The sequence below is a fragment of the Vigna umbellata genome, chromosome 3 (assembly GCF_029865625.1).
Source record: "Vigna umbellata cultivar VRB3 chromosome 3, Vumbellata_1.0, whole genome shotgun sequence".
Taxonomy (NCBI): domain Eukaryota; kingdom Viridiplantae; phylum Streptophyta; class Magnoliopsida; order Fabales; family Fabaceae; genus Vigna; species Vigna umbellata.
This window is the reverse complement of record NC_142167.1, coordinates 45,517,715-45,540,920: the sequence shown is the minus strand read 5'-3', so window position 1 is coordinate 45,540,920 and position 23,206 is coordinate 45,517,715. Positions and strand designations below refer to the sequence as shown.

The following is a 23,206-nucleotide window of genomic DNA, read 5'->3' as shown; positions in this document are numbered from 1 at the left end:
TCTTTGTAAGACAGGAACATTACATTCTGTGAAGGGAGGTTTATCCCTTGGAAGTGTTCGAACATTCTCTTGCCAATTTAATAAAACATTTCGGTTCTTTCTTTTGTACTACGTTAGAGAGTAGGGTGTTGGTCAGGGATTCTTACCTGAGCTTTGTTTTGGGTTTCTTATCACAAAGAAACCTATCAGAAGGACATTTTAAGTCTTGTAATAGTGACATATTGGAGGGCACCAACGATTGATCTATATAAAGTAGGTCTTCAAAAGATGTTGAACCATCTTAGGTAAGTTGTAGAGAAGACACCATTGGAGTTGAGAGAGATTTAGGCTCATGCATGTCGGCACGGTGTATAAGTTCACATATATACTATGCTTGAGAAATGTGAAGATGGGTATGTGAAATCCATGTAGCTTCAATACTAAGAAAGTAATGTAACCTTCCAAGATAGGTGATTAAAGTGTTAATGGCAGTTGGTGAGAAACTAGTAATAACTATACCATCAACATAGATTAAGATAAAAATAGTGGGGGATTTATGAAAAGAGTAAATAGAGAGGGATCACTCTCTATAGATTAGAAGCCCATTTATGTTAGAGTATTACTCAATTTTTGAAACCAAACTCATGGTGATTGCTTGAATCCATATATAGCTTTAAGTAGTTTGCACACATGATTGGGATTGAAAGAAAGAAAACCTGGAGGTTGTTTCATGAACACAGTTTCTTCAAGTTTTTCATGGAGACATTATTCACATCAATTTGTCTAATAAATCAATTAAGAGAAAGAGTAATAGTAAATATAACCGATATAATAGTGTGTTTGACCAAACGACTAAAAGTTTCTTTGTAGTCAAGACCATGGACTTGATGAGATCCTTTTTCTACTAAGTGAACCTCATATCTCTGAAATGTGCCATCTGCATTGTATTTATTCCTGAAAATCCACTTGCAGCCGATGAGGGGAGCCATTAGGAAGGTCTGTGAGTGTCCATGTGTTGTTTAGAGTATTGTATTCAGATTGCATGGCATAGAACTAATAAGGATTAGATAATGGTTGTTTAATAGAGGTGGGTTGAAGCGAAGTATTAACATTTAAAATTTTTGGTTTGGAAATACAGCTGCTTTTGACTGTGTAAGCATTGGATGTGTGTTCTAAGGTAGCACCACTTCATGAGTTGCATGGGTAGTGTGATGAGTGGTGTCAGTTGTAGTACTGTCATTGTGGGGCGGTGATGCTTGAGTTATCCTCATGCAAAGGCTGATTCAAGGGAGATAAAGAAGGTGGCGTGTGTTCAGAAGTAGGCGGTGGTAGAGTTAATGTAGCTGTGACATATAAAGTTGGTTTAATAACATAAATAGGTATGTTGGTGTGAACTGTAGGAACGGAGACGATGTCTTTTGCAGTATAAGGATTATTAGATAGTGTAGGGAAACACTGTTCATTAAAAAGCACATTTCTTGAAACGTATACTTTGCTACAAGGAGAAAGACAAACATGGTAGAGCAAAAATTAAACTTTTTCTTGTTATAGGGCCTAATTAGAGAGGGTAACATGCACAACCCAAAAGCTTTAAGAGAATCGTAATCAAATGTTTTATTGAAAAGCTTTTCAAAAGGTGAGTGATTATTTAAAACCGGTGTAGGAAGCATGTTAATGATGTGAAAAACACTAAGAAAAGCTTCACCCTAAACTTCTTGGTAATGAAGCACACTAACAATGAGAGATAAACCCATGTCAACCACATGTCTATGTTTCCTTTCGATTGAACCATGTTGTTGGTGAGTTTTTGTACAAGTGAGTCGATGATATTTAGCAAAATAGAAATTCCTTTGCATTGTCAGTTTGGGTAGCCTTTAACTTGTTATTGGTTTGATTTTCAACAAAGGCTTTAAAGAGAATGAAACAGTTGAAACCTGAGATTTTTAGTAGCCATATAAACCTTGAATGTGCATCTAAGAATGTTATGTAATATTTTGCCTTACTTGTACTACGCATTGGAGCAGGACTCCGTATGTCAATGTAAAGAAGCGTTGAAGGGTTATGGTGAGATGAATCAGATTTATAAAACGGCAGTCGATGCATTTTATCTTGAACACATATATATCACACAAAACATTGGAAATAACATTGTTTCCACTAATATTTATATGATTATTCTTTAAGACTTTATGAACAATGTGATATGCAGCATGGCCAAGCCGAGAGTGCCATAAAGACAAAATTATTTGTAACTGAGAGAACATATTAAAAATATTGAATAAAGATTAATCCTTTAAAAAATTAATAAACACTTTATATTCCTAATTCTGTTTACAAATAACGAATAACAACTTAGCTTCTATTGCCTGTAAAAGAATCAAATTTCAAATGTTGGAATTTCAGATTGAAAACCATTAGTGGCCTGGTATAATAGTCGATGCCCTAGGCCTCTGTAGGGGTCCATGTCCCTTTTTTCCTTTAAGTAAGCAATGCATCTCTCAACCTCAGACTTCACTTGTAAATAAAACTCTTGAGAATTCTCCTTCTTTTGGAGTTCTTGTTCCCTTCCTGTAAAACAATATCCCATTAAAGGAAACATATTATCTAACACCACATTTTATGTGCATTCCAAATTGGGCATACCTTTCGTTTCCAATGGTTTTCCAAAATAATAGTAGAATCGGCCTGGAACTTTAGGCAAAATCAAAGGCAAATGCACTTGTTGATTTCCCACCTCACCACGAAAACCACTCCTACATTTCCAATATAATCATGTACATTCATAAATATAAGAATAGTCACGTAAACTGTTTATAGTTCTTTACATCCTCTTTATGGCAGGTTATGGATGTTATCTTCTATTCTAGTTTTCCGCAATTTTAACCTTTCCTTTCTTTATGTGTAAAAAAGATTGGACCACCTAAATGTTTCTTTATTTTATATATTTTTTATTACTGATGAAAAAAACAATAAAAATGTTGCGTATTTCATAATTTGGAATGAGAAAAAAAATACAAGATACCTCAATTGTGGAACCTCTTCTGTGAGGCTTTCTATTTCAGACCTAAAGTAAGGAATCTTCACCAAGTCATCATAATCAAAAACTACCTGAAAAGACCAATGTGTTATAATCCGTTATGGAAATCCAAATCGAGCATCTACATATAATGGGAGAATTCATTTCAAATATGGACGTTTTAATATATTAAGAAAATAAAAGGGATTGAGAGTCATATCTATAACATCTACAGAAAATATGAAAAACACATAATTTATAAATATTAGAACAATTCAATAGTGTTTGCTTAAACTCATAATTTAATCTTTATACGTGTTTTAGTTTCTTTATGTAAAACTTATTATTAAATCCATTTTTACGCATACAAACACTACATTTTTTCAATGTTCTCATAACATTGTCTGTAGTAATCGTATGTTGACGATTAACTTTAAGCATTTTTAATTTAGCCTTTATTACCATGACATCATTATACTAACAATCCTATGTTAACCTTTTAAGCAGTTTTAATTTGGTCTTTATTCATATAATACATTCGTGATTTATTCTATACAAATATGATGAATTTTTAGTTTAAAGTCCTTAATGCGTAACATACACTTAATTTGGCTTTTATTCATGTACACTATTTTATTCTCAGAGATTAAATGAAGAATCGTAACCCAATTAATCCTTTTACGACAAAACATTAACCTAAATTGCAAGCCAAAGTTGTGAGAAAGCAACTATTATTATCTAACTATTTCTCTTGCCACAAAATACAATGCCTTTTCACAATTTATTTTTTTTACTCAGCCCTCCAACACATGCAAATAAATAGGAGAGAGTAAGAGAGAGCAATGAATTCAGAAAAAGATCAAAACTTACTTGACCAACGTCATCTTCTCCAACTACACCAAAAGGAACAATTTTGGCTCCAAATCTTGCTGCCATCCTTACAAACTCGGATTGTTCAGGCCAGAACAATTTGTACTCTTCATCCTGATATTATTACAAAGCCGAAGATTGTAAGTCCAAAAAATATAAAGACACTATCTCAAAAAATGCAATACATTTCAGAGCATTAATTTAGAGACAGATAAAGTGAGCCTAAAGAATAAATAATATGTATACAATATGCAATATATGTTTAGTATATGAAGTTGATAAATGATAGTACGCAATACTGATTTGGATTTACCTTCCTATGAAGAGCCTCGCGTATTCCTCCAGGATATAACAGGACATGAGACTTGGAAGAGAAAAGCTTGAAGAGGTTAGTAGGTCCTACAGGGACAGCACCCATGATTCTGAGATTGTCAAAATAAGATATGTCTAGCAATTTTCCTGTCTTAGATCTGACAAAAAACAAGGGATGTGCCATCGCTCTAACAATGATATTTCTTTCAGAAAAAAGTCTGCACCACAGGGGAATTGCGTCTGATCCCAGCAGCATGTGGTCGCCAACGAACAAAACAGGTCCCTCTGAAGGAATTCCAGCAAGGCCTTTTACAACCGTCCCATCCTCCAATGTTGAGAGCATCACAGTTGCCACAAGGTTATACAAACTTTGAGCATTACAAGTGAAAGGTGTCAATGGTGTAACTAGTATCGGCTAATCAATATATATGATCAAATTAACCCGATTGTATTTACCTGAATGATTCTATTACTTTTCTCACCTCATCAGGCGTTGGGAGAATAAAATCAGATAAATAATCGTGATGTTTGCCACGGCGGTAGTATGAAGTTCCCTTTATTACAGTTGCCAGGTCAATGCTTCCTTCCTGCTAGATAGAGGCGCCATATTAGGGTTTTTTCTTATCTTTTTCTCCAACCAGAAGAAATGGACCATGATGATGCATGCTTGAATTCAAACACAATCACAGACATCCATTCAAATAAGTTGAAATGGAGAATCACATACCAAGAATAGGAAATGGCCACAGCCATCAAATTTACGAAGCTCGCATTTAGATTTAGGCAGTAACTTGAGTAGTCTTTCACCTTCGTGCTGACTAGGTAGTAGCTGATCGTTTCCACTAAGGGAAAATCATAAAGTAAGTTTCACTTCATACAATTGAAAAGTATGCAATGGGATTTACTTACAATCCACCTAATGTAAAAATTAAAAGGGATTGTAGTCAAGAATGGGAAATTCCACTAGTTTCATCGTTATATAATTTTGTTTCCGGTAAATTTCAAATACTTCTACAAATTAACCTTTTATTTTTGTTTGGATCTTTTGAGAGAGAAGTTAAACACGAAGGCACACCACTGATTAGACATGAATCCAAATATATATAAGGAATTGAGATTACTCTAATCTAAAATCTTAAAACAATCAATTTATCGGTCTTCTTTTTTGTACTAAACGTTAAATTTAGACTTAGATTTTCAATAATCTCTTCCTTATACGTGATTCCTTTCATATTGATACAAACTTTAAGTATAGGCATTTCAAACTATGAATACCTCTTATTTTTAATGTACTTCATCATAATGGGACACGGTTGCTATGAAGTTCAGACATGCCTCATAAATAGTGTGTCCTGTGTTCGACATGTATTAAACACCAATACACATATGATACTTGTATGACACACATATTGATACTTGTATGACACACATATTGATGAAGTATTCAATTTGAAAGACATTCTTTTGTTCCTCGCATTATTTTGACATGACTCTGACACAATGTTAATATCACAAATGAAATGATTTTCCAAAAACGCATAGACTTGTAAACTTATTACACATGTTTCTATTTGATTATAAGGCGCAAATTTTATATGATGACTACTTTTCGCTTTTTGGATATTAAATATATAGATTAGATTCATTTTTGTGTCCGACAATGTGTTTAAATTATTAAATTTGACTAATCTTGTTTATAGATGATTTTAAAAATCTAAATACATAGTGATCTGATATATAAATCTGTGTCCACATGTCATACATTTTGGAGACTATACGTCGTGAAGTGTCCGTGTCCAATTCGATATAAGAATCATATTGTACTTGTTTAGTCATAAAGACGAATTATCGGTTATCATACCTCTGAGTGGATCTTTTGAAAAAAGTTTTATGAGAGATTCAACAATAATTTACCATTAGTGTCCAAAGGTAAGATACTTCACTTCCAACAGAAAGCGAAAATTTAACAAAGAAGTTATGATTCAGTATTTTAACAGATATAATTGAACAATGTCAAAGAGAACGAACCTGCAAAGTATCAAAGTCTGAGCTTGGATTGAATAAAGGCGTGAATTGGCATAAGCAGAAGCCGACTTAAGCATTTTTAGTTTCCAGAGAAGTGTTTCTTTTGGTAATATCTCGGCAAGAATCTGAGAGTTGAATAAAGATTACATTTTCAATATTGAAACTAAATTAGGGATAAAGCTCAAACTAAAAATAAAAAATCCAAAGTAAACAAACTTAATTCAAGTCAATCAATTTACTTAAAATTTCAGCATATTCTCACTTTTATGAAGTTTTGGTTACAAGAAAGAAGAGAAAATACGGTATCCAATTTTCAATTTATTCTTCTGGAAAATGCCCCTTGCATTATCATTACTATTCATACAAAATGCTTCAGATATTAAAAATCATGAAGAAAAGGTCACACATTACTGTTCCAATATAAATGTCTCCATTTTTTTAACTAAGTGCTAATTGAAGCTTACCGGGAGAGATAATAAGATAGTTGTAAAATCCTTCACTAGCTCTCCAGCAGTAGTTTGTAGGGGAAGCCCTTGGACCACACTATCCAACGCCATCCTCAATGATTCACCTAATGTTACGAGAAATGTTGAAGGCATTAATAGAGAAAAAGCATCATTTTCTAGGTAAATGAGAGAAAATATATAGCTCCTTCGTATATGTATGATGAAAATTATTCAGTGTTGAAGGATCATGAACCAGAAAATTTAGCATAAGCCCCTATAACATTGAAGTTAAAGTGGCTGGTGATCTGATATTCTAATTAACTAAGAAAATAAGTGCTTCATAAATATTCAGTTATAAATAAGCAAAAACAACAAAAAATGGGAGACACAGTGCAGTTTACGAGAGTATCTAATCTCTTAGACAAAAGGAATCATAGATATCCAGCAAAGGTGTTTATTTAAAGTATCTAATCTCTTAGACAGTGCAGTTTACGAGAGTTTTCATAAGAGGGAATAATAGCTTATTTTTCAAAAGTTCAGCTGCAAAAAAATAGGTTAAACATTTTGAATAAAATAATAAGATGAACAAAACACAAACAGTTTCTTTTGGCTCGAATTATCATGAAAATTAATTCAAGATAGCAAAGAGCTCTTAAGGTGAAATTTAAACCTAAAGATATATGGTATGGATCTTTATTAATTAGAAACAAGTTCTTAGAAAAAGGAAAAAAGCTTAGCCTTCACTTCAGAGCAAGATACACAAACCTTGTGTCAATCTGAGAATGTCACGCAAACCAGGAGAGAGTGAATCAGGCAAAGCTTCCAATAATGGTGTTAGAAGTTGCAAGTCTGACCTGCTGAACGAAGTAGCTGCAAAATTGGATGGGGAAGGTGACATCAGATTTTGTCCATCTTTGATATGCAGTTACAGAGAATCAACTCGAATGCTGTATACTACATGTCATTCAGAGCTTTAACAAGTTACCTGGGTTTGCCAGAATTAATACAAAATCAATATCAGGATTAAGTGCTGCAACAGCCAGTGCAAGGCATGATCCTAAAGATTCTCCAACAAGATATATGGGCCTGTTTCGTGAACGTTGATATTCCGACCTAACTGTTACCTCAACTATTTTGACAAGGTCTGCAACAGGGGAAAATACATGATTGAAAGATTAGATAAATGTGTAACTAGGTAGAGGGGAAAAAGTACCTGGAAATGGTGTTCGGTCTGCTACAGGGATATGCAAGCACCACGTATCAAAAATCCTTCATTCAAGAAAGAAAATAACAAAAATAGTATTTCTCACAAAATCAGTAAGAAGATGTAAAATAACAATCTGGTGAGTGTAATTTGGCCTGAACACAAACCTCCCCAGCTTCTGATGATGTGAAATAAGTCCAAGTCCCACGCCATCAATCCCTGTAAAATTTAGAATGAAAATTTTTTAGAATCTCTCTGTGTTGCTTTTAAGAATCACATTTATAAAGAGCTATCAAACTAAGAGGTTGAATGAGCTAAGATAAATAAACGTGACTAAAAAGATAATTTTAAATTAAAAAAAATCTATTCTAACATGTTCATAGAGACAAATTGTAAGATTAAAAATTATTTAATAGTGAAATAAACCACTTGAAAAGTTACTCATAGTTATTTTCTAATCTTGATTATTTAAATAAAACCCAATGATTTATATTCGTCGTTTCCATTACTTATAATAAAACGTTTCTTTCAAGTGGTAGTATAGGAGCCGCGTACAGTGAAACTCTTTTACAAAGCGTAAGAAAAATAAGCATTATAACGACTTCCTCTATGTTTGTCGGTGAGAGTGATACGCATAATCCTTTCTAACTTTTTAGTTGAATGCACGTTTAAAAGGCTGAAAACTTGTTACCAAACACATTATAGCTAGCAACAGAATTGAAAACACAGGGAATGCGACAACCAAAGTACCTTGAAAAAAACAAACAACAAAGGAAACGTGACTAAATAAATATAAACTTACGGCCTAAAATGGGTTAAATATGTTTTTAGTCCCTGAACTATCAAGCGATTTTGGTTTTAGTCCCTGCTCAGAACTTTGATGGTTTTTAGTCCTTATTGTTTTGAAACTCTGAGTAATAGTCCTTAAAATTGGACGGTGTTAAGTTTCAGTGGAGGTGGCAAACGGCGTTGCCACGTGATCACTGATATGCTCTATTCTCTGTGTGCCACGTTGGATGTTTAAGTGTTTGGACTGAGATTAAGTTAGTTAACCACTTAATGATCTTTTATAAATCAGATTTGAAGAAGTTGGGTTCTTCTTCGTGACCGTGACGACCGCCGCACGCTCGGTCTTGTACTCCTCCGCCGCACGCTCGGTCTTGTACCATCTCCGTCAGCATCAGATGCATTAAAATGCTCTTCTTTCCACCAACCGATATCATACCCGAAAGACTCGTTATCTGGTAAAAATAAAAAATAAAAAAACACAACATTCAATAGACAGTCACCATGATTAATCATCGGTATCTAAACGCACGGCGATCTCAAGTTCAAATCCATAGCACGCAACTACATTAGTCGATTATAGTAGTGTTACTCGGATCTAAAGGCTGGAAAAGGGGACAGGCCTGCATTTTGAGCCCAACTGGGAGGATCGTACTCGGAGAACGAAACAAAGCCATCGTGATTCTTATCGTGAAGCTCCATTTCCCTCTGGGTGCGATGCAGGACCTCGCGCTGTGCCTGGTGGAGGTTCCATTGAGTCAACTCGTGCTCGGTGACGAACCAATCGGCGGGGTCCACATCGATCTTGGGGAACAAGAGTATCAATCTGGTGGATTACCTGCTTCTCCCACTCCTTGTCCTCCCGGTGCCGCTCCAGCTCCGCCACCAAGGGGTCGAAGGCCACGGCGTGGTGGCGCGACGGTGCTAGGGTGAAGTTGGAGCGGAGCTTGAGGCGGCGGCGGTGGTGGCCGGAGAACTTCTTCGGTGAATGAGAGAAGAACAAGAGCAGCACTGGCGCGACAACTATGTAGACGAATATCAACGTCTTGGCCATCGCTAAGGGACAGCCACCAGAAGAACCCACTTTCTTCAGATAACGTGGCAGACAGAGAATAGAGCATATCAGTGATCACGTGGCAACGCCGTTTGCCACCTCCACTGAAACTTAACACCGTCCAATTTTAAGGACTATTACTCAGAGTTTCAAAACAATAAGGACTAAAAACCATCAAAATTTTGAAGAGGGACTAAAACCAAAATCGCTTGATAATTCAGGGACTAAAAACATATTTAACCCGCCTAAAATTTAGGAAAAACAGGACTACGATTATAGTTAATAAATTACTTCAGATTCTTTACAGAGTTTTTTTTTTTAATGTTGTTCTTCTTTCAAAATTTTCAAAATATATTAATATTAATGTAGTAAAATTTTGTATATATTTTAAAACATAAAAATCAATATATTTTTTTGGTGTATTTGGGAAACTCGGAAAAAGATAGTACCAAAAATTTTAAAAAGAATCCAAATTTGTTATAAAATATCCTACACCTGAAATCCGAATTAATTGAAGATTAAGTTTCAATTGACTACCTTATAAAAAAATTGCATTACGGTATCATTTATTAAGAAAAGAAAACTAACCTAAATTTGTATATTATGCAGTTTTTTTTTTCTTTTCGATTTTCTTCCTCTTTGATAGAGACCAATGTTAGACAAATTTAAATAATTCCATGATCAAATTATTTATCTAATATAAATAGATTATAAATGGAAGATACATTTAAAATGAAATCGTTGGTTTACTTAATTTCACTTAATGTAACGAGGAACGATAAATTTAATTCTGAAATTATTATTCACTATCACTCAAGGTTTTAAAATTAATAAAATAAAATTTAAATCATTCAATAGTCTCTATTTTTACAGCAAAATCACTCATACTTTTAATAAAATTAAATATATTTATATTTATATTTTATATTGAATTTTATTTAAAATCGTTTTAAAATTGTTAATAGAAAATAATTTTAATAGAAAAACTAAATTCAAAATTAATTTTAACTAAAAAAATGTTTAACTTGTTTATCAATTTTATTTCATAAAATAAAATAAATTTATCAATTTTTTTAATTCTTTTAAATTATTATATATTATTAAAATGTATAAAATTCAATAATTTCTAAACATATGCTTGAGTTGATTTAAAAATAATAATTTTACAAATTTTAAAATAATTTTAAAATATTTTATAACAATCTAAAACAAATAAATTTAAAATTTAAAAAATAAATAAATAAATTTCAATGTACTTTTAAATAACTTAATATTATTAAATTATTTAATTAAAATATTAATTTTAATAAAAATATTTTTATAACATTTACACAAAAACTGAATTTCATTTTATTTTGGAGAGGATTGTTTAGTTTTTAGAAAAATTGAAACAAAAATAAAAATTAAAAATGAACTAAAATAAAATGACTAAACTGAGAGTGAGACAACAACACTTATCCTTGAAATTGAACATCAACAGGATGTCACTTTACATCGAGACAAATTTAACCAAATTGTGAGAAGAAAAACTGAAAAAAAAAAACCCTTTTCATCCTAAATTTGCATATATATATATATAATAAATTTATTCTGAAACAATTTTGAAAGATTTAATTTTCATCCTAAAATTTTATTTTATTTCAATCTAAACATAAAAGTAAGTTGTTTTTGAACAGTTAAATTAAAAAATAGATGAAGAAGTAATCCACGAGCATAAATAGAATACAGGTGTTACTGCATATATCCCATCAAAGATTTTGTCTCTTTTTATTCATTTTAGAATGAACTTTACTTAATGTAATTTTTCATTTCAGAAATTTCATTATTGTATTGAATGTAGGAAGTTACAAGACAAAGTGAGAATTTCAATATCCTTTTTCAATGTACATAATGATGCTTTTATGTTTCAGGTCATTTTTGACAGATCAAAGGAAATAAGTTGATACATTTCTATCCATTCCTAATTCTGCCATTAAAATTGGTTATAAGCTTTAACATTTCTACTAAACAAATAACAAATTATAGTCTAATCGATTTAATACTTATCTACTTCTTTACAAAAATGACATCATAATTTTATTTAAAGTTAAGTATGTTTGTAATGTTTAAGCTTTGACACACAAAATTATAATTCATTTATATCTTAAACTTTAATACATTTTAATTATTAAACATTGATATAATTTTTATAGTTCCAATATATTAAATTTTTTTTACATATCAAATATATTTTCTGATAGATATTGAAGTATTAATATGTTTAATGGTATAAATACCTTAAATATTAACATAATAAATTTTTGACAAGTTAATAAAATTTAAAGTAATCGAATTAAAATAACTATACTAATTTAGATGATCAAAATTTTAGATATAGACAAATTTTAAATTTGTGTAAAAATTCAGAAATTAAAAACATATTTAATCTTTTTATTTATAAAGATTATGTTTAAACTTAATCTTTGTAAAATATTATTAATAAACATTAAAATATTTAAATAATGAATGATGATTTTATCATTATATATTAAAATATTTAAATAATGAAGGATCCTTTTATTATTATATATTTGTGAATTCATAAAAGAAAATATTAAAATAATAATATAATAATAATATAAATATTTTTTATAAAATTATAAGGGGAGAAGTGTAACAAGAAAGTTTTGCATCCATTCATTTTTTTTCTTTGTTTTCTTATTTTTGTTTTTTTTCATTTTAGGAAAAAAATATTTTTATTGATAAGATTTTAAAGTAGTTTGAAAAAATAATTCAATCTATTAAGAAGTGGAATTTTGTTTGAACAAATTATTTTGAAGTAAGAAAACCATATATAAAATTATTATTATTTATTTTCTTTAGTGAGATGTTTTAATTTTTTATTATTATTATTTATATGTATTTTCTCCATGTATTTATATTTATATTTTATTTACATTTATTATCTATTTATTTTATTTAGTAAGATGTTTTTTATCTATTTTTTATATTTATTTGTGTTTATTTACATTTATTTATTTTATTTAGTGAGGTATTTACCACTTCAATTTTATTTATATTTATTTGTTTATTTATTTGGTTTAATGAGATGTTTTCAATCTTAAGTGTTTATTTATATTTATTTTATTTAACAAGAAATTTATAATCTCATTTATATTTATTTAGTCTATCAATTTAATTTAGTGAGGTGTTTACAACCTCATTTTTTATTTATATTTATTTAGACATTTATCTTACACGGTTAGGTATACATAATCTCTTTCTTATTTTTATTTATTTTATTTAGTGAGATGTTACTAATTTTATTATTATTTTATTTTAATTTATTAATTTAATAAAGTGTTCATATTCTTATTTTAATTTAACTTTTACATGTAAAATACTTGAACATAAAACAGTTTTTGTTCATCCATCAAAAATTAATTAAGAGAAAAACTAGTATATTAGCTAAAAAAAACTAAAAATCCTTTGAAATTGATGTAAAGCCTTTTTAAGCCTATTTTCTATTGTCGTCTTTCATACAGTCTTTTATGGGATAAGAGATACAATAACGTTGTGTATTTTATTTATGGTGATAATAATTTTAATTCAAAAAGAAAAAGTTTAGTTTTAATTTGAAGAATTTGAAGAATATAGTTTTATTAGGTGAAAGGGGGCAATTTAAAATAAAAATTACTAAACGAACACCAAAAGGCATAATATATAAATACAACTTTTTTATTTTCAAAAAGTAAGATATAGGTTAGTTGTTTTGAAATTGAAGTGTGTTGTGTGACTAGAAAATACCTAGAATTATTGCAATAATAACATATAGAGAAACAATTTAGGTGGTAAGAGTTAATTGAGGTTCTTAGTATGCGAATTTAATACGATGAAATAATACTGTGACTTAAAGAATGAAACAAAACTAACCCTATCATGGTGGTTTTGTGATAAAGATGATATTTTAGGAGGAAGATTGTGATGTTGAGATAAGAAAAATGTTGTTGTTGATGAATACATGTATTGCAAAGAAAAAATTATGATAAATGTAAAACTTTACAAAAATATCAACATATGTATTCATGTTCAAAATTAGAATCTTATATATTTATGTGTGTTTAATGTTGAATGATTTATATATAATTAAAACTTTATTAATGTTATAAAATGCATGATTTTTTTTATATTTTTGTTGTTGTTTGTGTTTTGTTTAATGCAATAATCATATAAATATATTATAAGTGAACATAAGATAAGGTGAATAAATTTGTAAAAGATGATAAAGAACATTAATAAAACTTGTGAAATTTAAATATTATATTATATTATAAATATGTAAACATAGGATTCATGTTTGAATAATGTAAAACTTCTTGAACATAATAAGATAGGTTTTTTTTCTAAAGAACTTTAAAAATAGGTCTGAAATAGTTAACAACTAATTAAATATAAAATAAAGTTATTTTATAATATATTTGATGAATTGCATCAAATTACAAAATTTTCTATTTATCAGAAAAATAAAATCAAATTCAACTTAATCGTTTTAACAATTCATGTGAGTCATGTGAGGGCCTGTAAATTTAACAAAGGGTCTTTGGGCCTTATGTGGGGCAGCCAGGCCCATCAGACTAAGGCCAACTTGACCTTAGGAGGGGCTCTTCAGAACACATTCTCTTCCTTGAACCTCATTTCTTTTCTCTCTCTAAACTCTTGTGCCCTAAAGCTCTCTCTGCCTTCTCTCTAGATTTCCAACTCTCTGAACCGTAAGAATTCGAGATAGGCACTTCTCAAGCGTTCGCGGCGTAGGGAGCTTCATTTCTACCGAACGTTTTCTCCGTTCCGACCGGGTGTGGTGGAATTTTCGTGTGTGAGACACTATAAAGGAGCGTTCCTGTGAGCTTGGTAGTTCAACTCCGAGGTAAGGGGAGCTAGATCCTTTTCTATGGGTTGAAATTGTATTTTGATATTTGCTGCATGAATTGTATGCTGGAAATTTGTGATTGTGGATGTGGTTGGGCTGAGATGATAATTGAGATTGGTATGTTGATGTATGTATTCTGTTGGAGGGGTGATCAAGTGGAAAGTAAAGAAAGTATACACTGTTTTGAACAAGCTGGTAGAGTTTTGGGTCACTTTGAGAGGAAGTGAGGTAGTGATTTTGGGAAGTAAGGATTTTGAGTACATTTGGGCTGTGGGGATAACTTAGGTAAGTCAATTGTGACTTGTTAGAGTCATCAAACTGATCAAAACAGGTGCAAAATGATTGTTGTCAACTGGTATGGGGCTGGACGACTTCTGGTTCGCGCCCGGCGCCCCCTGGTGGCGCCCAGGCGCGGGAATCCAGCAAAAAGTCGCGCCCAGCGCCCCTACTGTGGCGCCCAGGCGCGAGGTATTCGCAGAAAATTGTTTTGTCTTTGTTTTTGATAGTTTTTGGGGTTCCGGATGTCCGTTTTGGACGTTTCTTAAGTCGATTTGGAGGTTTTGAACCCTTCCGGAACTGTTGGTGATGGTTTCAAAGCCATTTTCTTTGTCTAAGTATGAGTTACGGGGTTTTGTGTTGTTTAGTGGTTCTCTTGGGACTGTTATTGTCTGGTAATGTGTATTGGATTGATTAATGTTGTTTGCTTAACAGATTGTCTTGTATGTGGGATGTTTGGAATGCATAGTATGATGATATTTATGTGGAAAGTATATGAATGTATGATTAATATTGTTTGCTTAACAGATTTTCATGTACATTATGTATGAGGTATGAGTGGTTGGAAATAATGTGGTTGTGAACTATAATGATGTATGTGAGTATGAATTGGACATCTCAGGGTGAGATGACTGAAAGTGGTTGTGTGGGGTGTTGATGTTGTTCGGTATAACTGTATGGAGCTTTGAACTGGTATGTCTATCCCTACACTCGAAGCACTGTTCATACTCAGATAAAGGAGAGCAGTGTAAGTGGTGAGAGTAGAGGGAGGTCCTCGTCTATAGTCTTAGAGTTTAGACATAGACAGATTGGGGGATTTACCTTGCATAGTGTTGGGGAGTGCCAGCTGAACTACGCAAGTGCAAAGACGACCAATAGTTCGATAGTTATACAAATCCGGATGAGTCGTGTGAGTGTTTGAGCCATGTTTTTAAAGGGTATGTTGTTAGTTGTTCTTTTATATGTGATTTAGCATGATGACATCAATTAATTGTACTATATGTATAACATGCTTTTTATATCTAGCTCACCCTTGCTTCTTTGTTGTGTGTTGCTTTTGTATGTTTTTCTTTGCGATGATCATCCACTTGGATGGGAGCAGATGTTGTCGAGGAGGTTTCCTTGGAGCAAGAGCTGGAGGAGAATGATGCTGCTGCACAGTCTACTTAGGATTTAGATATTTAAACCTTTGGAGATTAAATACTCTAAAATGTCTAAGTTTAAAACTCTGTATTATATTTTGGATGACTGTAATTCCGTATTTAATTGCAAGTCATACTCTAACTGTTCTCTTTATTGGGAATGTTGACTCCTAAATTATATGATGTGGTTACTATATTTTGGGATGTCACGAGTCACATGGGCTCACTTCACGGTAGAGACATCCAACCTTTTTGTTTTTTTTTTCATTCAATCTTCTTTAATATAAATATATATTAAATGTTGGTGAATATTTTCAATATGTATGAGTATATTTTTACATTATTTTAGAAGTATTACTTTCCTGTTTGAATCACCTTAAATCACAAAGGCTTAATACCCTATTTTGTCCCCAGTTTCGTTCGACAATGTCAAATTAGTCCATAGTTTTGTAAATATATATACAAATAATCTACACCCCCTTTTTGATTTCATTCATTGAATTTCGTTTGTTGATTCGAGCTAAGTTCTATAAAAACACCTGCCTTTTTTTAAATATGCTGAACAGTTCCTGTAGGTTAAGCGCCCCTTGTCAAAGAAATGAAAGAATAACAGGAATATTTAACAGGAATATTGAAATAGGTTTCATTCTTTATAGGATCCACTTTCTGAAGATCTCTTCCCTCTCTTTGGGGTCGAACATTCCTTGCAACAATTCGATAAACAGCCCGTTGGGATAGATATAGATACCCCCCTAGAAACGTATAGGAAGTTTTATCCTCGTACGGCTCGAGAATATCAAAAATTCTATGTATTTCGAAAATTATGATGTAAAATAGAGCAATAAAATCATCAAATCCATTAAACAATGACTTAAGTATTTTTCTTTCGTATTTTCTTTCTGAAAATAAAACTCTTCCTATTTTTACCTCCATAACTCAATTTGAAGAATTCTAAAAAAACTAAAAAGAAAACCAAGCCTTTAGCAGCTATCGTTTGTACGGATTTGACGGAAGAAATTTCATTGATATAAATTTTATTAAATAGGGACGTAATTGACACACGTTTTAAAAGAATTGACTAATTTGACATTGTCGAACGAAACTGGGGACAAAATAGGGTATTAAGCCAATCACAAATTATTAAAGTAAGCTCTTTTTAAAAATGACCACATTGAATAAAACTTAAAACGAAAATAATTATTTTTATAAACTGGTTTAATTTATATTATTTTTTCATAATCTTTTTACTATATTTAGATATAAATAAGTGGACTGGAATTTTAATATTTCTAAATATTTATATTTTCAAATCGGATTAAGATTAAACTTTATGTTATCAATTTGGAGTATTTATTATTTTTTAGTAAAATATCTTAATAAATTAAGAATATTTAAAAGATAATTAATACAGTGTTCAATTATAATATAAGTTTTTGAAAGAGAACAAAAAAATTATGTGAAAATAATATAAGGGGGTTACATCAAAGAGTTACTACACAAACATTTCCGGCCGTGGTCACGCTCTCGCATGGAAAAATGCCAAAAATAAGCTCTTCAAATAGAGTAATGATAAATTGGCTATATTCCTATTTTTAGTAAAGGAAAGAGTAACTGAAAGGTTTGATAAATGAAAGATAAGAATAACAAAACAAAACAAAGAAAATGAAAGACATATTAAGGATATCGGAATTTTACAAAAGTCCAACAATAAAAAGAATATCTAAACTTAAGGTTTCCAATACAAGATCATTTATGAAAATTTATTTTATTTTATGTCAACTTTATTGTGCTACATTATTTTTGAAATTTTTACATAATTTGTATAAAATCTTCGCTTTAATAATTTATATTGACCTAAGTTTTGAATTTAGTTCTAATAAAGTATCTTACAAAATGTAGGTTTTAAGCTATTATATTTGCGTCAGATATTTGCATTACACATAAAAGAATATCGTAAATTTTATTAAAACAAAAATAGTTAAGAGATAGAAAAACTAAATGATATGCATATAAAAAATCACTAATTTTAACAAACTTTTAATAAATTTTTAATAGTAATAAAATATGAATTGAAAAGAATTTTATTTATATAAGTTACAAGTAAGCAACTATCATTTCAATCATTTAGTTATTTTTATTAAAGGGAAAATAAGACTGTTTACACTGAAAAAAAAATGAAAAATAAAATAAAACTAGTAAAAGATTAGTATTTGATGTAATAAAATAAATTTTTTAATATATATTCATAAAAAAATATATAAATAAATTTTCAAAGTAGAAATTAATTTTTAAATATTAATCAAAGTTAAAATAAATTCAAAATTAAAAATTATTATAAAATTCTAATAAATAATAAAGTTATATTTCAAAATAATAATATATTGAAATATGTTACTTTACAAAATATCAAAATTAAAATTAATTAAAATATTTAATACTTTTGTCTTGATTATCTATTTTAATACAATATTAAAACATATATATTAATAAACATTAATATAATAAATTAATTAAAAAAACATAAATTAAGTAACTTTTTATAATAAAGAAACATATATTAATAGAATGTTAAAATTAATTTAGTTTGCTGTATTTTATTTATTATATATATATATATATATATATATATATATGTATATACACACACATTAATAAAGTATTAATGATATAATTAGTAAAAAAAATTATCAATTGTATTCATAATTTAATTAGTCATGTAAAAGTATATAATAATAAAATATTTATTATTATTATTATTGCTACTATTATGGTTCATAAATATTTTATTATTATTATTTATTTAACACTAAAAGTATTATTGATTATTATAGTTTTTTGTTTTTGCAAATCTTTTGTATGGAGAGTGGAAAATTGAATTACGAACTTCATTCTCCTATATTAAATTTCGTTTTCAGTCTTTCAATTTGTTTTCTTTCCGTATGCACGACATTTCTGAAAAGAAAAAACACTCATTATTTGAGCTTGTGTATTCCTTAACATCATTTGAGCTTATGTATTACATAATAGTGTTTTTTTCTTATTATGCAGCATTGAATGATAGTTAAACAATACGTTGATAGTTTTTACCATCACAGCAAATAAATAGCCGAACTATTAGAACAAAATAAAAGATAATTATAAATTACTTAATTATTACTTTCTACATAATTAGTGCAATTAAATGAAAAGAGAACATTTTAATTTCAACAATACTGAAAATAATTTTATACTAAAATTTGAATTTATATAAATTTAATATCAATTAATTAAATTAATGAATTGATTTAAATACATAAATTAACTGAGTAACTAGAAGGCAATTAAATGATGAGAAAAAAAATTACTGACCCGGCAAAAAGAGCAGTAGAGGAGAATTATCCAAACGCCCAGCGCACTCCAACGGCGAAAACCACCGCGGCGGTCCACCGTCCGGTACGATCAACTCCTTTGATTGCTCCAAATATTCTTTCCAACCATTTGTCCCTACCTTGTCGTTCTCTTTCTTCTCATCTGCACGCTCCATATCAGCCGTCGTCGCCAGAACTCGCTCCACCGACGTCGCAACCCGCGTAGTCATAATTGAGGTTCGGTTGGAGTACAGTTTTCCGACCGGCGACGGCGGATGACAGAGAAAAGGCGCGGCTGGAAAGAGACAGGCTGTGGTGGCTGCCATGGCGGTGGAAGATTCGACTATATATGAAAAAAGGTGGGAGGAAGTAATTAAGGTAACTGAAAAGCAAATTAGAAAATGAAGTTGGTGAGTTTAAGAACAAATGAGGACTCAATTATTTATATTTAGAGAAAGAAAGTCTGAAAAAGGAAGAGAAATTTAATAATTACATTATCATAAAACTGTTGAATAATTGACACCATTATTTATACATGCAAATATCAAAAAGAAACTTTTACATATACTTTTCATTTCTTCCAACACCAATTAAAAAATAATATATCTTTTTTTCTCATCGATTCATCTTAAATTATTTTAGATTTTAACAAAAAGATGGAGTATTTTTTGGTGTCAACATTTTTAAACAAAAAATTATAATTTTATAAATATTAAAATTAAATTATAAAAATAAAAAATAATTATATATGATTGAAATTTTATTTAATTAATAATAAATAAGCCTGATCGTAATACACATATACAACAGTTAAACCATGTTGACATAAATAACAGTTAAAAGTTTTTAAATTACCAGTCTTTGGATAAGAATCTATTTTTCATAACAAAACACATAGGAAAAGTTCCTCTTTCTAGATGAATGTGATACCGAAAGAGTCTCATTTAAAATCAAACATTTGATTAAAAGTGCAAAAAATTAAAAATAGAAATGAAGTTATTTAATTAGGTAAAATACAAAAATAATAATTAAATTATTATTAATGTTATTTATTTACTTTCTAAAACTATTTATTATTATTTTTTAAAAGTAGAAATATTTATGACATAATTAAATACGTAACTTAAGTATAAATAATATTATAAGTTAGTATATATACGTATTTTTAAATAGCTATAAATTATTTAAATTTTAAAAATAGTAATTAAAATGTTAAAATTAAAAAAAAATAAAAGGTATATATAATTATTGATATATTTATAGATAAATAAGTTTCTTTTATTGAAATTAAAATATTATATATAATATTATGTAAAGTTTTTTTGGATCATGATTAATTATTTAAATTTACAAAAATAATTACTAAAATGATAAAAATAAATAAATAATTGTTTTATAATAAATAAGTTTTTGAATTAAAAATAATTATTAAAATGATAAAATTGAAAAATAGATTTATATTATAAATTAAGATTTAAATTTAGAAAATAATAATTGAAAAGATAAAATGGAAAAAAACCATTATATTTCCATTTTATATATATTATAAATTATGTCTTTAGTGTGTCTTCTTTCCGCAGCCTCTCGCTCCTCCATCCGCGTATACAAACAAGACATAATCAATAATTATCTATTGTCTCTTTTGCTTATTTGTGCTGATTGAACCCCACCACAAAAATTAATTTTTCTGTATATGTTTTCTTTTTAAACTTTTAAGAATATTGATTAAAAATCATTAAGTAAAAGCTTATCAAATGTGTGTTTTTATCACGTGAAGTTGTGTGTTCGTACCCGCGGATAATACGTATTTGGAAAATAGTAGCTTTTTGCGTGGACTATTTAAGAACAGAACACGTTGCTCCTCTAAAGTGCTGCATAAGATATACAATAAAATGTAAAACCTGCGTACCGCATGGTTCAAACTTAGAAGACTATCATGCAACCATAACAATCACTAATCCAACTTTTAAGCACCGTGGGATTATTTTCAAAAATCTTTCGGTCAAAGTTTAGGGAAACGATTGATTATATCCAATGGAGTGTTAGTTAGAAGGTTTGTCTGCAAACACTGATATAAAAAAAAAACTTTTGACGATGAGCAAAATAAATACATTATTATAAATGGATTGACCTTATAATTAGGATAATTATGATAAGTCAGCACATTTTATGACGTAGTAAAAAGTACGATAGATTCAATCTACTATGACGTACTTCTGTCATTTGTTATATCGTCATAATATGTCTAATATATTATGACGTAATTCGATTTACCTATGATAATATATGTGAGCTTTTATGACGTAGTTATTTTCAACTATAATAATATCTTTAATGTATTATAACATATATTTGTTCACTTAACATAATATATGTTATTCAAAATTAGCTTACTATGACATACATTGCCATCTATGTCATAAAAACTCAGTTTTTTTTAAAGATTACATTTGACATTCAATAAATTTATAATCAATTTTTTTGTTTTATCATCTCATCCAATCAATTTACAACTAATTTATGAAAATCAACATATTCAATTAAACAAGGAAAATGAAATTCATTTCATACATTAAATTGTCTAATAATATTTGTTAGAAAAGATAAGCCTTATATCTCAAACAAAGAGGGAGTGAATTTGTTTTAACACTTTTTAAAATCTTTTTAAAATATTTATGAGTTCTTGAAACTTGAAATCAATAATCAAAGGCAAATGAATCAACAAAGATAACGAGAAAGAGAAAAAGATCAAGACACAACAATTTATACTAGTTCGGCTATCATAAGCTTACATCCACTCCTCTTTCAACAACCTTAGTTGAAGGGAATCCACTATAATGATTGAGTATACAAGAATACAATGACAATCCCTCAATTGCACTCCTCTCACCACTCAAAATCAAAATAGTAAAACAAGAGATGAACACACTCAATCTCTTACAAATACAAGAGGAATCTCAGCTCTTCAAACTTGGTTATCCCTGCACAGGTACACAATGCACAAATTGTTGATAAACCTGATCTTTAACACATTCTTCAAGTGAAGATTGAATCAAAACCAATGTAATTCAAAATCTTTGAAAGAATCTTTGATATGTAATCAACAAATAAGCTTTGATTCTCCAAGAATGTTTCTGGAAATCACCTGTAATCAGAACTTAACAAGAATGTTAGTATTTGAAAATTGAAATGTTATTGAAACAAGTTTCAAGTTACATATATAGGATTTTCAAATCCTATCACATAATAAACGATTATGTTAAGTTCATAATATGTTATCTTATACGTGTATTCGATTATTTAAACTCTTAAGCCTATTATTACTTCTTTTAATGGTCTTAACAGATTAGGTTATTTTTGTAATAAATTAGACTATCCTTTTTGTTTTAATCGATTATCAAACTTATGTAATCGATTATATTAACACTTAACCATTTTAGTTATCCATTTTCCATCCTTAACAGATTATCTCACTTATATAACAGATTATGACTTGCTCTCAGTTTTAATAGGTTATGTAACTTATAGAATAGATCATAACAAAGTGATTTGCCCCTTTTAAGCTTTCTAAGTGTTATAGTTAAATTTAACAAATTATACACTTTCTGTAATCGGTTATTTATACCATAAACTATATTTTTAATCTGTTTTAGACATGATTGAATGGATTCAATCATCTAGCATAAACATGATAAGATATAAACATTTGTTATGTCATTTTGCTATGCAAAAAATCATGGTTAATCATTTAACCAATCATCATCAAAAACTAAGATGTAAAGAAGCCAAGCTTCCCTTATCAACAATATTTAATACTTTATTTGTACATAAAACTATATATTA

At 29.4% G+C, this 23,206-nt stretch overlaps 1 protein-coding gene across 2 annotated transcripts; it reads right to left on the bottom strand.

Annotated features, from left to right (window-relative positions):
* Positions 1-2,244: 2,244 nt before the first annotated feature.
* On the bottom strand, positions 2,245-19,788 carry LOC124833433 (phytyl ester synthase 2, chloroplastic-like). Of its 2 annotated transcripts, none has more exons than XM_088110584.1 (14): positions 19,365-19,788; positions 8,020-8,071; positions 7,862-7,917; positions 7,634-7,792; positions 7,414-7,518; positions 6,667-6,773; positions 6,206-6,327; positions 4,905-5,019; positions 4,634-4,767; positions 4,179-4,545; positions 3,866-3,979; positions 3,002-3,087; positions 2,623-2,732; positions 2,245-2,547 (listed from the first exon to the last, which is right to left on the bottom strand). In XM_088110584.1, exons 1-14 carry the CDS (start codon positions 19,687-19,689, stop codon positions 2,357-2,359), a joined length of 2,043 nt encoding a protein of 680 aa, XP_087966710.1. In that variant the 5' UTR covers positions 19,690-19,788; the 3' UTR covers positions 2,245-2,356. The 2 variants fall into 2 exon arrangements, with proteins under 2 accessions (XP_087966710.1, XP_087966711.1); XM_088110585.1 differs by having other exon boundaries at positions 4,634-4,764.
* Between the last annotated feature and the right edge of the window lie 3,418 nt (positions 19,789-23,206).